At 57.1% G+C, this 14,497-nt stretch overlaps 7 protein-coding genes across 7 annotated transcripts; 3 read left to right on the forward strand and 4 right to left on the reverse strand.

Annotated features, from left to right (window-relative positions):
• Positions 1 to 1,147: 1,147 nt before the first annotated feature.
• Positions 1,148 to 2,330, forward strand: N657DRAFT_683832 (Aldo/keto reductase-like protein; the record flags this gene model as incomplete). Its single annotated transcript, XM_062796612.1, has 5 exons — positions 1,148 to 1,257; positions 1,322 to 1,396; positions 1,428 to 1,676; positions 1,761 to 2,105; positions 2,180 to 2,330. 5 exons carry the CDS (start codon positions 1,148 to 1,150, stop codon positions 2,328 to 2,330), a joined length of 930 nt encoding a protein of 309 aa, XP_062644027.1.
• Positions 2,331 to 2,380: 50 nt separating this feature from the next.
• Positions 2,381 to 3,809, reverse strand: N657DRAFT_164874 (uncharacterized protein). The gene is made up of 2 exons (XM_062786044.1): positions 3,006 to 3,809; positions 2,381 to 2,567 (listed from the first exon to the last, which is right to left on the reverse strand). The coding sequence occupies exons 1-2, from the start codon at positions 3,546 to 3,548 to the stop codon at positions 2,484 to 2,486; spliced, it is 627 nt and encodes a 208-aa protein (XP_062644028.1). The 5' UTR covers positions 3,549 to 3,809; the 3' UTR covers positions 2,381 to 2,483.
• Positions 3,810 to 4,546: 737 nt separating this feature from the next.
• N657DRAFT_580253 (uncharacterized protein) lies at positions 4,547 to 5,890 on the reverse strand (the record flags this gene model as incomplete). Its single annotated transcript, XM_062789445.1, has 1 exon — positions 4,547 to 5,890. One exon carries the CDS (start codon positions 5,888 to 5,890, stop codon positions 4,547 to 4,549), a length of 1,344 nt encoding a protein of 447 aa, XP_062644029.1.
• A 3,999-nt stretch (positions 5,891 to 9,889) lies between these two features.
• Positions 9,890 to 11,107, forward strand: N657DRAFT_580068 (Thioesterase/thiol ester dehydrase-isomerase; the record flags this gene model as incomplete). The annotated part of the gene is made up of 2 exons (XM_062789435.1): positions 9,890 to 10,165; positions 10,232 to 11,107. 2 exons carry the CDS (start codon positions 9,890 to 9,892, stop codon positions 11,105 to 11,107), a joined length of 1,152 nt encoding a protein of 383 aa, XP_062644030.1.
• Positions 11,108 to 11,143: 36 nt separating this feature from the next.
• On the reverse strand, positions 11,144 to 11,461 carry N657DRAFT_165006 (uncharacterized protein). Its single transcript, XM_062786045.1, has one exon. The coding sequence runs from the start codon at positions 11,339 to 11,341 to the stop codon at positions 11,180 to 11,182; it is 162 nt and encodes a 53-aa protein (XP_062644031.1). The 5' UTR covers positions 11,342 to 11,461; the 3' UTR covers positions 11,144 to 11,179.
• Positions 11,462 to 11,779: 318 nt separating this feature from the next.
• N657DRAFT_580168 (cytochrome c oxidase polypeptide-like protein) lies at positions 11,780 to 12,853 on the forward strand (the record flags this gene model as incomplete). The annotated part of the gene is made up of 5 exons (XM_062789440.1): positions 11,780 to 11,870; positions 12,024 to 12,065; positions 12,272 to 12,433; positions 12,510 to 12,610; positions 12,689 to 12,853. 5 exons carry the CDS (start codon positions 11,780 to 11,782, stop codon positions 12,851 to 12,853), a joined length of 561 nt encoding a protein of 186 aa, XP_062644032.1.
• A 1,032-nt stretch (positions 12,854 to 13,885) lies between these two features.
• N657DRAFT_658591 (uncharacterized protein) lies at positions 13,886 to 14,455 on the reverse strand (the record flags this gene model as incomplete). The annotated part of the gene is made up of 1 exon (XM_062794910.1): positions 13,886 to 14,455. One exon carries the CDS (start codon positions 14,453 to 14,455, stop codon positions 13,886 to 13,888), a length of 570 nt encoding a protein of 189 aa, XP_062644033.1.
• Between the last annotated feature and the right edge of the window lie 42 nt (positions 14,456 to 14,497).

Here is a 14,497-nt window from a genome sequence, read left to right on the forward strand (position 1 = left end):
GCCGCCAGGAGCTCTCGGCCAGGTTCACGTGCCGCTCAGCCCTCACGTCCTCGAACACGTGCCCGTTGTCCGACAGCCCGACCGTGTAGCGCCCCGAGGTCCTGGGTGATCACGTATCGCAGAAACAGGTCCCGGTCCCGGTCCTGCTTCGTGTCGATGACGGCCTGAACCTTTCTGACAATCTCGGCGATCCGGGACGAGATGTACGAGCTCGTCTCAAGCAGGCGCGACTTCTCCCGCTGTGCTGCGAGTAGCGACGGCCACGCGTCGCCGATCACGAAGGGGATTAGGATATAACCGCTTACGCCCTCGGGCCGTTTGTGTTTATTCGCCTCGGCCGCGCGCGTAGCGCTGCTTGTAACACTGCTGCTCCTCGATCCTCCTCGACGAAGCGCTCGAACGTCGCCTTGAAGTTGTTGTTGAGGCTTTCAAGCCGTCGCTTCTTGAGGCTGAGGTTCTAAAGGAAGGGTAAGTGTGAATCCCTGAAAATATCACGAGCCGCAGTATCAGAAGGGTCGCCGACGATTCGGACTGAGGTGTTGCGCGATTGCTATTCTTTGAAAGGACGCTCCAAACTTACATCGCCTTGAACTGAATAGCTCGGGACCCTTGAACGCTTTGCTGACGCTCCTCCGCCAGGCTGGGGAGGTTTCTAGAATAGAACCTGAGACGAGATTTAATGGACTCAGACTACGTATATGAAGGCGACAGATGGACAACCATTGTCATTGGACACGAATCGCCCAGACACTGCTCCGGACATAAATCTCTGCTAGCATAGGATAATCAACATTTCTGTTCCCCTTTTCAGCACAGACATCAGCAACTTCGAGTAGGATCATAACCACAAACCCTAGCTCTGCAGTCTAAATTGCGCGGCAGACAGCGGCAGACGGGGGCTTCCATCTCTAGCTGCTTGGTGTATAGCCGGGGATTTATTACAGTAGTAGCCGCCCGGGACGGTGCTTCTCCAAAGAGCTGCACAATCCGGGCCGTGCGAGGGATATGCTTACCCAGATGACGGCCGTCCCGGTTTCAAATGCAACTCCACAACTTCATATCATAGCAACCTTATCTTCCTCTTCGAGGTATTCGTGCTGGCTTTGGGCACTTCACTAACTCGATGCAAACGGACCGACACAGCACAATGGCAACCCTTGAGAAGCTTCCGACGCGGAGACTGGGCAAGAACGGCCCCGAGATCACGGCCATCGGCTTCGGGCTGATGGGGCTGGGCACAGCGTATGGTTCCGTTGGGTGAGTTTTAGTTACATTCCGAATCATAAAACCTGGTGAGAGTGGCTAGTAACAGAGGAAAAAGGTCGGACGAGGACCGGCTCAAGATGCTCGACCGCGCGTGGGAGCTGGGCTGCACCAATTGGGACTCGGCCAACATGTACGGCGACAGCGAGGACCTGCTCAACAAGTGGTTTTGCCCTGCATCCAAATCGCCGCGCCGACATCTTCCTGGCCACCAAATTTGGCCTGGGTCTCGGCGTCCGCGACGACGGCAGCCGCGGCCTGGTCATCGACAGCTCGCCCGAACACTGCCGGCAGCAGTGCGAGAAGAGTCTGCAGCGGCTGGGCGTGAGCTACATCGACCTGTACTACATCCACCGCGTCGACGGCAAGACGCCCATTGAGAAGACGATGGAGGAGCTGGCCAAGTTGAAGGCGTGAGTGATCCCCGTCACGCTTCCAGCCTCCACTTCTTCAGGAGATTATGTCGGTGACATCAAACGTTGCTATGTGTTTTACAGGGAAGGCAACATAAAGCACATTGGCATCTCGGCCTGCTCGGCCGCCACACTCCGCCGCGCATGCGCCGTTGCCCAAGTCGACGCCTACCAGGTCGAGTACTCTTTCTGGGCACTCGACATCGAGGGCCGCGAGAGCAACCACGTGCTGCAAGCCTGCCGCGAGCTGAGCGTCACCGTATTTGCGTATGCCCCGTTGGGCTGTGGCATCATGACGGGTCAGATCCGGTTGCCGGACGACTTTGAACCAGGGGATCTGCGGCGGCTGTTCCCGCGGTCCAGCAAGGAGAATTTTCCTAAGAACTTGGTGCTGGTCGACCGGTTCAAGCAGATGGCGGCCAGGAAGGGGTGCACGACGGGCCAGCTGACCATGGCGTGGCTGGGGGCGACGTGATTCCCATCCCGGGAACCAAGAACATCAGGTACCTGCAGGAGAACGTCGGCGCAGTGCATGTCCGGGTCACGCCCGAGGAGGAGCGGGAGATCAGGGGCTGGATAGACGACGTTGGCATTGCGGGCATTCGGGTCCCTCCGGGTCTGCTCGACGAGTTGAATGACACGCCTCCATTGTAGCCAGTAGTCTGCTGGTGTATGAGATAGTAGAGGGCGGGGGACAACTGTGGTGAGCTGCCGGGTTGTCGCCCTCCCCGGTACTCCCTGTTCCCGACCCCCCTTCCGGTAGAAAACGTCACACGCCCAGTCCTGTATCCAGCACATGCATCCACCTCAGCCCTGACTGCTCCCTGCGGCCTCTTCAGCCGCCTTCTTCACCAGCTTGTGCGCCCTGTCCACCGCAATATCGCACATGGCCTGTTGCAGGCACGATCTTGGTCAGCGGATCCCTCTATCCCAACTTCTGTACTTGTCCCAAGAAGAATGCAGGAGACCAGAAAAACCGGAAAGGGGATTAGCAAAGAAACAAGAAGAAAGAAAAAAAGAAACAGAGAAAAAAAGAAAGAGAGAGAGAGAAGAGAAAGAGAGAGCAAAGAGAGAGAGAGAGACAGAGAGAGACAGCGAGAGAGAGAGAGATAGAGTGGGCGAGAGAGAGCGAGCGAGCGAGGAAAAAAGAAAGAGAAGGAGAAAGCGTGAAAAATAAGAGAGGAAGGAAAGGCGGAAAAAAGAGAAAAAAACGGAAAGAGAAAGCGAGACAAAAGAGAAAAAGAAAACGGGGAAAAAGAAAGAGAAAGCGAGACAAAAGAGAAAAAGAAAACGGGGAAAAAGAAAGAGAAAGCGAAAAGAAAAACCCACCTGAATCCCCTCCTTCTCCTCCTCCCTGATATCCCCCCTCCGAATCCTCCTTCTCATATCCGCCATCACCTCCCCTCTCCCGCGCCCATTCACCCACACCACATACCTCAGCCCTGGAAACCTTTCCTCATATTCCCGATTCAACCCAGCCAACTCCTCGTCCTCCTCCCTCAAATGCCTCTGCTCCTCCGCACTCAACTGACTCAAACCCCCTTGCCCTTCCCCTTGTACACCCTTGTTCTTCTTCTCCCCCAGCCGGGGATGACTCCCCAATATCCCGTACAACGTCCTCCTCCCCCTCCCTTCCTCGTCGCCCCTCACGGCAGAAGTGAGATCAAGGAGCTGGGTGCGCAGCGTCGCGATGAGGTCGTCGTACGAGGCGAAGGATAGCGCGCGGACCGTCGGCAGGGCCAGGGCGTGCAGGTCTGGCGAGGGCTCGAAGAGGAGGTCGATGGTGGAGGTCAGGGCTGTGTCGGAGAGGGTCGGGAGGGAGGTGATGGCGGGGAGGAAGGGAGTTGCTGCTGAGTGGAGCGGGGAGGACATTGTCTTCTTTAAATTTTCGGTTCGTTCGTCTGAGGAAAGGGCGGCGGTCTAGTCGTGACGTTTGTGATGTTGGGGGAATATTCGAGCCGTGCTGGTGTGCTGGGGGGCAGGGCTCAGCGGGCAGCAGGACGGAGAGAGAGTGAGAACATAGTGGGCTGGCTGAAGAGGCAGGGAAAAGATCGCGAAGTGCAGGTGACTGGCAAGAGAGTCCAGTTCAAGCGGCCGAGCTGTCTTATCTGGAGATTTAAATGAAGCTTGCGTGGGGCGGTTGTGGGGTGCATGCATGTCCTCTGTCCAGCCGCCGGACCTGCGTGACGTTGTATCGACCCCTGAGTCCAGAACGACAATGACGGGGAGCAACCATAGGAAAGGACAGGCTGCCAGGCATTTCAGTAAGTGACTTGTAAAGCATAGAGCAGTACCTGAGCACTTTTGACGCAAGCACACTCGCTCCCCTTCGCAACAACTAGAAGCATGTTCCACCCAGGGACGAGTCGGAGAGCGTCAGCTTCATAGACCCACATGCTCCGGTCACCATCGGCCGGCTCCGGGCGGTGCTCCGGACCCGCGAACGGACAACTCCACGGGACTTCAAGACGATACATAAACCCTATTCCCCTCATTCTGTGTCACACAACACCGTTTTCCGTCTCGCTCCATGGCTATGCATCCATTAGACTCGGAAGACGAGCCCCCATATCCCCTCCAAGATCAGGAACATGCCCAAGACGCCTAATAAGCCAAAAACAGAAACACAGACTATGCCTCGCCATGCAAGTAAACTTATGTGTATCACCTTCACCTCTTGTCCGCAGTAATGCCCCAAGTTATCCCCTGATTTGCTGTCGCAACACTCCAAACTCCAGCTTTGGTATGACTCCCTTGGTGGGGAGAAACTCGTAGAACCTCCAGCGAAACAGAGAGCAAAATAGGCCCCCCCAGTACAGTATGCCAAACCTGTAAAACAACAATGCATGCACAACCGGTGCTCCCCAAAGTCAGCACCTCGCGCCCCAGGGAATCCCATCCAAGTCATCCATATAATCCTCAAAGCAATCCCCCACGCTCCCCTTCTCGTCCAGCCCATCCTCGTCCTCGTCCGTGTCGCCGCCCCCGCCAAAAATAACACTAAAGTCAGCATACACACCCACCTCGCCCCCTTCCTCGTCGTCGTCTTCGTCGCAGCCATAGCGACTCTCGTGCTCCGACGTGGGGAACGCGACGCTGTCGTCGTCGTTGCTGTCGAGTTCCTCGACGAGGATATCCTCGAGCGGGACCAGCGGGCGCGTCACTCTCAGTTCCGGCGAGCGGAGCGGGCGGAGTTTGGGGCTGGGGATGCGCAGGCGGGTCGAGACGGAGACGGTGCATGGCGGCGGGACGTACGGGACAGTGCCGGTGCTGCCAATTCCAGGGTGGAGAGTCGGCTGTGGAGCGCCGGGGAGGCCCCTTGGTAATGGAGCGGGTGTTGGCGAGTGGTTTGAACCTTGGGATGTGGCGAGGTATCGGCCGCCCACAAAGGCCGTGGAGCCGTTGCTCTGTTGGAAGACGGCTGCTTTGGCGGCCAGGTCCGAGACCGTAACGTTGGAGCGCTCTGCGGCTTCCGCGCAGACGCGGGCGCGGAGGCTGTTGAGGACTGCTGCGCGGCGCAGCCAGGTTGATGGGCTTGGCTGCTGGGGGGGTTGGGACGCTTGCGACTGCACGGTGCTGTTCATTCGGCGGGCCGACATGATGGCCGCCAGCTTGAAGAAGCGCTTGTCGCCAGATGCTACAGCCTCGCGGTTGGGGATGTGGGTGGCCGGGAGGGAGAAGGGCTGGGAAAGGCGTGAGGTGATGAGGTGCCTTAACAACCGGCGCTTCTTGCAGCCCAGAGACGCACTGTTCGGGCCATCGACGTCTGTGTCGGGCCGACGGCGTTTGAGACACCGCCTTGGCGGTGGGCATGGCGTTGCGAGTGGAAAGGTCACAACCGCCTTGTTAGAAGGTGTCAGTTGAGCGAAAGCCAGAAATGAGTCTAGCGTCGGCGGGAAGAGGGTGCGGGCAGTCCTCGTGGTTGCGCTGCTAGGAGTCGTGCTCCCGGGTGCTGGTCCAGGGGTCACCAGAACCGTAGGCTTCGACCCCTTTGTCACCGAGAGGGTCACCTCGGGGCGAGCGGGGCTAACACAGTCCGCTCTGGTCGCTTTGGAGATCTCCAAGAGCCTGTCACTCAAGTCGGGAATTGTTGCGGTCTGGAATAGGGCGGCTTCAAGCTCGGCTCTATGATCCTGTTGAAATCGAACGTCGCCAAAATGCCATGGCCCGTACTGCTCCAAGTTCTGGCTGATGGGCTCGATTTGAAGGCCCATGTCTGCCATTTCCTTCCCGTCAACCAGAGTCGCCTGTGACTGGTGGTGACGCTTGATGCCGTGTTAGTAGGGCATGTTCAACCAGGTCTGAGGTTGTGGGACTCCAAGAGAGGTGAGAGTTCAAGTTCAAGAAACCGAGAAATCCCGCGGAGAGACCCGAAGCTGATCGAGGTCACTCAGGACATGGCGAGCTCCGGCGGGGCATGGAGAAGCTGTCTCTCCGGAAGCGGCGGGAAGGTGAGCTGACCTTGCGGTCAGGTGGTTCGACAACCGTCGACGAACTCGGTGTCTCCGCAGCGATTATGGTAAGGCAGGAATGATTCTCTCAAGCCAGCGAAGGAGGCTTGCTATCCTCGTCTCGAGACTGAGAATGGACGCGGGGGGTCCAGACAGTCGGGAGCGGGATCGTGGAGAACAGACGGAACGAGCAGAGCGGGATGGGGAATGGGCGCGTGCTCTCAGCCCAATGGGTATATTTAACTAATGGGACATCGGGATCCAGCTGGTCGGTGTTGGGTGGAGAAAACGGCGATCTCGTTGACGGCGCCGGAAGCTGGGGAGCAGAGCCCTAGAGCCACTAGCGGAAGGATAGCGTGAGTGGTGACCCAGGTTGACCCAGGGCAGTCGCTAGTCAGAGGCAGCAGGGTTGCATGGCAGCAAGTCTCAATAGAGGAATTTCTGGGGATAAGAGGCTGGAATTCTGGGCTTGGAAACGAATGGTGCCGCTGACTGGAGGAGGGCGGTGGTTGTGGCGCCAGAAGAAAGCTGGACCGGGCAGCCGATTCGTCAGCGCGCAGAGGACGGCTCGGGGACGACAACAGGCTGCAAAACGGAGGATGCAGTGGTCATCGGGAAGCCGAAGTGCGGAGAGAAGGTGCCAAACCCAAGGAGTCGTTGCACGGCGTCTTCTCTGCAAGCTTTAGCGGCTGCTTGTTGGGAGTCTCGACCTGACCAACAATGGAAGTCTCTCATCAGCGTTGCAAAAGAGCGCAGATGACCCGAATTAGTGCCCAGTGTCTCCTGATCATCGTCGAGGCGAATCCGGCAAATGAGCGACAGCTGCCAGACAGAAAAGGGACACCGACATGTCGAGCGAAAACGGTGCAAGCAGCCAGTGGCCGAATTTCGGTTCGTAATGGGCAGAGGCAATTCATTGCTTTTGGTCAGAAAAGCTCGACTGCAGATGGTGCGCTTCAGGTCTGGCAGAGAGTCAGCGGAGCCCAAATCCCTGCACAGAAAAACCCCCCCTGCTTCCGTCTCGCAAATGGCCCCTAAACCTGGAACCGCTTGGCCCATGCACGATCTTCAAAATGTCACATCGTGCCTTCCGTTCTTATTTTCAGCTCCTCTTCAACTGAAGTTTCCGTGGCTTTGCCTCGTGTCGTGGCTTCACGTTCTGCAGACTGCTTTTGCTCGACACCGAGGCCAATCCCTGCTGGTAGCCGTCCGGATACACGTGGAATCCGGGTGTACCACAACGCCGGGCTCGGATTGCTCGCAGGCCGGAAAGCTCCGTGCAGAACCTGAATTCGGTCACCACTCTGCTCCGGCATTGTGGATTGCGGGGAAGGGGCACAGGACCCACAGGAACGGCAGGGCCTCCGCGGAACTGGCAGGACAGGGATGGAAGCTCGGGCCACTGCCATCTGCCTGGATTCAACATCTCCCGGTCGTCGTCCCATACCGTATCCTTGAAACCTGTTCCATACGGTACGTTGTAAACCTCTGTACTAGGACGAACTAAGCGGACTAAGGTATGGCCATTGGGCTTGTGGAGGCAAAGAGGCGGCCCAATATTGCGCAATCCAAGAGAAGCAGCCGGACTTGTGATGCGCCTTTGAAATTGACTGGGCTCCTAAAGTCTTAAACCGATTTGAGGTCACCTTCAGTCCTGTAGTGTATTGTAGGTACTGTGTACCGTTCCGTACAGCCAGGGAGTCAAATGTCGTCGCACGCTCGCCAAAATCAGCCACTCAGAGCCAACCTCATTTGATGGTCGGGTCACGCGGCACATGACGCGCAGCCAGGCAACGTCCTCCGAGGTCAGACAGGTGCCCAAACCGATCGGCCGCAGAATGAAGGACTTATCTCCCGCTCCACTGCTGCTGGGTTTATTTGTGCGAGGTGGTTACAGTACACACACCCGAGCCTCGTCGGCCCGGCGTTCATCTGGCTCCGTGGATCGACGTTCCATTAAATTCATCACAGACAATGTCATCAGACAGTCAAGTGGGTGGGTTGTAGTTAACGTTCCGGTTGAACTTCGTCACTGAATCAGATAAGGTAGATCGGCTTTTGTGCGATCAGCAACAGGAAGCACTTTGTCTTGACAAAGGGCACATTGTTCTAGAGCACTCTGCTCTTGAAACAATCTGAAGGAGGAACCACAACATCGTTGTTACGAAGACACGGACTTACTTCGCAGGCTTTGGTTCAATGTGGCCGTACTTCAAACAGCCTCGGCGCCAATAGTACTACGGAGTATCAGTACTTCGTACAAGATGATGCACTGACGACCACTGACCCAGAGATATGGATCGGATGGATGTCGGCTGCAGGCCGGACCCCGCTCCGTTTGCCGTTCCGGTCGGTCCACTAAGGGGTGGAGACATCTCTTCTCAGGGACTCCGTGCAAGAGGTTGTCTCTTGATTCTCTTCCAAGTTTCTGAGCTTGGTCCGCCCAGAAATGTCCCGCTTAAGGTACCTCGCTTTCCGACGCTCCTCAGCAACGCTTCAGATAATTATGTCAAATCCACCCAGGTCAAACCAGGAAGTTGAGGCAAGTCCAAATCATACCTCGCTTATCGCAAGTAAGTACGGATTATAGCTTCAGATTTGACTTGTCTGACTTGACAGACTTGTCTAGACTAACGTGTTTTATCAGCGAATGCACCATATCAGCGAGTGCACCACTGATAAGGGCTGCCAGCTTACTAGTCGAGGAGGCCTGCAACAGAACCCGCAACTGCTTCCAAGGACTACAAAAAGCCAAAAGGCTAGCGCAACTTCTAGCAATAGAGGAAGCTACAGAGGCTATTGCAGCCTGAAGAGCCTAAGGCAAGGACTCCACAGAGGCTCTCAATAAGGCCTGGAAGGCTAGGTGGGCCCAAGAGATCGCCAACCAACCACAACGGTGTAGGGCCCGGAACCAGGCCCTGCTCACCGTACAGCCCGGCCGGCTACCGGCTAAAACTCGACAAAAGGTGTTGGAAAGCCAACAGCCACGAATGTGCTGCACCGTAGTAATTGGGTATCAAAAGGATGGGCAACCACTCGATTGATGATGATGTTCCTGTCTGTGTTCTTCCAGAAGTTCCCTGCCTGTTCCTGATCCTGAGAATCCTGGTGCCAAGCCATTGGTCACCCCTGAACTGCCCTCTCTGACCACCTGCCAAATCCAACAGGAACCCTCTTTTCCCCGCTGGCCAAATATCGCCGCTTCCGTCTGTCATGCTCGGGCCACTCGACGTCCAACACCTTAAGAAACGCGACTCGGAGTTTGTAATCACAATAGGCAATTGGGCATAGTTTGCAAATGGAGACGAAGGTTTTACAGAACCCCAAACATCCGCTGTCAGTATTCGTTGCCATTTGACGATGGAATTGAATCACGTTCCACCGTCTAATTTCGTGGATACCTCGGCACACGAGGGAGCCCGGAGCAGCCGTCGTGCCGAAGTGGGTCAACCGGCCTGCAGGACGACTCAACCGCGTCAACAGACGCCCGATCGTTGAGTCCTCGACCGGACTCCCGGTGATCTGGGCCGATACAGTTGACATATTGGTATATTTTGCTCTGATGTAGCAGTTCGTCTTATCTCATTCGTGCCAGCTTCTGCTTTATGCTATCCGTCGAGGCCGTGGCTAATCTTGTTGTCAACTTCAGGGGCTGTATCCCACATAACCCAAAAGCATTCATTTGGTTGAGAGGACTCAAATCGATTTGTTGAATCCTAATAAAAAACCCTTGTGCGTCAATCCAACCCAGACTGCCTCAGAATGACTCCAGTCGAGGAGCCCGTGCAGTCCCTACAAGAAGCCTTGAACTTGGTCAGACTGCCTTCGGAAGGGCAGATACGCCAGTTCATGAGCACGAGAGCTGCGTACCTGCCGGGCTCCGACTTGACAATCCCGGCTGGAAATGTACGTATGATTACGCACAAGGCTGCCTTTGGAGGCCATGTCTACGCCCAAGCAGCATTGGCCGTGGTTCGGGCGTGGAGGGAGATGGAGGATGAAAAGGGGACGAAGTTGTCCGATAGACTCGATATTCATGTAGGTCAGAAAGACAGCAATAAACCCGTCACAAACTCAGCATAGCTCCCTGCTAACCTGACCCAGACAATCAACGGCTTCTTCACCCGGCCCGGCATACCCAACCGCCCCTACCTCTACACCGTCACACCCCTCACCTCCTCCCGCACCTTCGCCACCCTCTCAGTAACCGCCCAGCAGCCCTCCCAGCCCAGCACGAACCCGCAAGGTGACCACTTCCCCAAGGTCGACGCCTCCCTCCCGCTCTCCCCGCCCTGCTTCACGGCAATTTGCTCCCTCAAGCTCCCCGAGCCCGACAGCGCCGGCGTCTCCACGCAGGAACCCCAGCCGCAGCAGCGCTTCGCCTCGATCCTCTCGTCTCGCCCACCCTCGGCCTGGCCGCCCGCCCCGCCCGTCGACATCACGGGCATGGTGGAGATCGCGGGCGCGCATCAAGCGGGCAAGTTCCCCGTCGCGGAAATGTACAAGGTCGATATGACGGGGTATAACCAAGGAAGACCTGTGCATGAGCGGCGCGAGCTGATGTTATATCGCCTTCGCAAGCCGCTAACGTTAGTACCTGCATGTGCTGAACCAGAAGGGAATGATGCCGAGGTGGGGGCGGCGGCGGTGTGGGATGATGATGCCAACGCGCATGTTGTTGCGCATGCCTACGTCGCCGACAGGAACGGGCTGCTGCTGGTGGGGAATCATGTTGGGTTTGGGTACTCGCTGGCGCGGGCGGCGAGTCTGAGTTATACGTTTGTGGTGCATGTCAATGCGGAGCAGGCGGTGATGAGGGACGACGAAGGGGATGGCTGGTGGGTGCAGGAGATGTGGTTCCCGCGTACGGCGGCGGGCAGGGGGGTTGTCAAGAGCAAGATTTGGAGTCCTACAGGTGTGCATGTTGCGACCGAGTATCAGGATGGGTTGGTACAGGGCTTCGGGTTGGGCAAGTTATAGGGGAGTGGGTGGGGTTTTGGAGTGGGATAGAGGGGTATATTTGGTTGTAGATCGCTGGCGTAAACGCCACCTTTAGATAAAGGTGATAGGATTGAGCTGGAGAACCTCACTGCTGCGGACATCAGGGCGGTCATGGGGTCGGGCCACTGTTTCCCTGGGCGGTTGATACCTGGTACGTCGTTGAGGTTTTTTTCTGGGGAGAATCCCCTTAACCGAGGGGTGTCGGGCACACATATGAAGCCTTACAAATGAAGGTGTCTTCTAATCTCTTCTACTTTTGTTTCAATTTTGAAGGCATGGTCTCACTCAACGGGGAGCGGTAAGTGGGAGCAGGGTTTAGCGTTTCCTTCGCAAGAACCATGACCTTGTACTCTTGGCCCCAGAATAGGCATCGCGATCAAAACATGAAGAAAAGGAAGACTCAAAGAGCTACTACCCTTAATTTCAGCATAAATCCGTCTCTGGGACTCGGTTCAACAAAGATGCTTGGAGTGGTCAAGAACGAGGTATCCACGTGCCAGGTCATGCGGCGCTAAACCCCAAACAGCAACGACCTGGGAGCTCGGCTCGGGCCAAGTCAGACCATTTCTCAATTCCAGAGTGACAGCTTCACCCCATCCCAAACAGTACCCCGACCTCAATTGACCCGCGACCACAACCCCCGACGACACCATGTTCCTGCAGCGCTCTGCCGTGGCCCTGGCGCGCCGCGCTGCGGTCGCCCCGGCCCTCCGTCGCAGCATCGCCACCACCGCCGTGCGCCGTAAGCAAAATACCCGAAAACCCACTTGGGTCGAAGGGGGGGAAGAAGGGAGCTCCGAAAATGTCGCGCAGGCCTTAGCCTAGAAGAGCTTCCTACACCACCCCATTGAGAACCGGAATGAACAGATACTGACGGATTCTGCTCGGCTGATAGGCAATGCGGTTACCGACCAGCCGAAGATCAAGACTCTGAGCGGTACGGAACCTTTTCTGTTTCGGGGTTCTGAGGTGGTGTTGCGTCATGGTGGGAGAAAAGCTTCTGACGTCAGGCAAATTGGCGCTGGGCAGCGACAACAATGGATTGAGGTGGAACAATTGAGAGCGCGGGGCCAGCTGCTTGGAGCACGAGTTTTCGTGAGTGGTTGATGATGGACGCAGACGGCTAATTTGCGGTTCTGCGAGCAGAGATTAAGACCGATGACGACCTCCTCGGCCCCGGCGCCCGTCCCGGCACCGTCCCCACTGATCTCGAACAGGCCACTGGTCTCGAGCGTCTCGAAATCATCGGCAAGATGGAGGGCGTCGACATCTTCGACATGCGGCCTCTGGACGCCTCGCGGCTGGGTAAGCATTTTCGCCGATGCCCTCTTCCAACCCGCGCGGGCATGGGAGCCCGTCAGCTGATCTAAACCCCGGACAGGCACCCTCGCCGACCCCATCATGGTCCGCTCCGCCGGCGAGGAGCAGTTCGCCGGTTGCACCGGCTACCCCGCCGACTCCCACAACGTCATCTGGCTGAGGGTCAGTAATACACTGAAGCCCGCGTTCCGAACCCTATCCGGGGAGGGAGAGAACCCCACTAACGTTCGTCTTACGCAGATGGACCGCGAGCGCCCTGTTGAGCGGTGCCCCGAGTGCGGCAGCGTCTACAAGATGGAGTACGTCGGGCCCCAGGACGACCACACCCACGGCCACGGCCATGATCACCACGGCTGGGTGGAGCCCAAGACCTGGGCCGATCATGTCAAGCCTGAGTACTGGTGAACAGGGCTTTGCGACGGTACTACCAGGTACAGCGAAATATGGGAGGGTTGTGAGAGGGGCATGAGCTTGTAGAATATTCGGACAGGCAGATGAGGGTGTATAGAGGTCTTTTCTACGTCTCGGCGAGCCTAGCTATGAACCCCACCGCACAAAGGGCGCCTCGCAGGAACACACGCGAAATGGTCCCTGCATACGGTTACCGGCGGCCCGTTTGTCATCAAGCCCTTGCGTGCACAGTCAATGCTGACAAGCCCCTTAGCTGCCTGACTTGGCCGGCCAGTTAGGCTCCAGGAGATTGAATCGGAGAGGGCGTAAGAAGCAGCTCCCGGTAAGGGTAAGACGGCGTCCGATCTTCCACCAAAAATCCGGTAGGCCCATGAAGACGCTGGCGGTTGAACGGCCCAAGCTCCACGCCGACCCGAAAGTTCGAGCAGCGTCATAAAACGCTCCGTGTGAGAGACGATCCAGAGAGGATACAGTGCAGTGGGACAACTGCGGCAGGCTGCTAGATGCAAGAGAGCGCTTCAAACCGCAGCCCAACACGAAGATGTCGTCTGCTGAAGACCTCATTCAGGCCTCGAAGCGCCAAGGACGGCAAGCGGCAGAGATGAGTCTAGCCGTTGGACTTCAGGACTGCCGCCGTCAGCAATGCAAGGTTGCAGTGGTAATGCCGGAACACGGTTCGCGGCCTCCTGAACTTCCCACAGCTGACCGAGCCTGTCAATCTAGGTGGCATGCAGGCGATACTCGGCCGTTGTCACACAGACGCCCGCTCGACGCATGGTCAAGCAGGGTGTTCCGGGATTGAGTAGTTTTGTCTGGGTTCCGTCCTATTCTTGTCTCAGGATCGGAGGTGATGTCGTGCCGAAGATGGGATTGTGTACCGATGGTGGCTGCGGGCCCCTGCCATAATGACTGGCCTTTTCGTCGCCGGGTCAAAGAACTGGGTTGAGATGTCGGCACATCGGAAGAGACCGTCATTCCGGACAATACCGCGATGAGGACTCGGTTGAAGAATGGCAATACACTTGCTCAGCCCTCGTCTTCTCCAAAACTGAGCTTGATCTTCTTCGCCTTCTTCTTGACCTTGGTTCTTGCGGCGGCGATGGCCAAATCGTCCTTCTCCCGGCCATCCTGCGCTGATGTGCCGTTGATGTGCTTAGAGCCTTCTTTCTTCTGATCTTTGGCGTTCTCTTCGTCATCCTCGTCGTCGCTATCCGCGCCAATGATCTTTCCAATCTTCCTCTTCTTTCTCTGCTCGCCGATGCCGGCTAGTTTCTCGCCCTGGGCAGCATCCCCTGAGTCCTCCAAACCCTCTAGCTGCGTCGGTACCTCGGCTGCAGATGCAGGGTCCTTCTCCTTGACGCTCCCGTCGGCACCAACAGTGACGTCCACGGCGTTTCCATGCTCGTCAACCACTAGCGGTGCGTCCTCGGCCTCAGCACTTCCAGAGCGCGGTTTGCCGGGTTGGCGTCGAGCAGCAAGGATCGGGTCGGGGGCGTTGGGGTCTGTCTCGGCTGCGTGTTGGCCGCGCAAACGCGCCAGGAAGGGCGGCAATTGGGCCGTGTATTGCAGGTTCTTGGAGGTGATCTTTTGCGACATGGTGGGCGGACTTGCAGCCGGTCAGGCTGGGGCTCGTTGACG

This window comes from Parathielavia appendiculata, assembly GCF_033297405.1.
Source record: "Parathielavia appendiculata strain CBS 731.68 unplaced genomic scaffold N657scaffold_18, whole genome shotgun sequence".
Lineage (NCBI taxonomy): Eukaryota > Fungi > Ascomycota > Sordariomycetes > Sordariales > Chaetomiaceae > Parathielavia > Parathielavia appendiculata.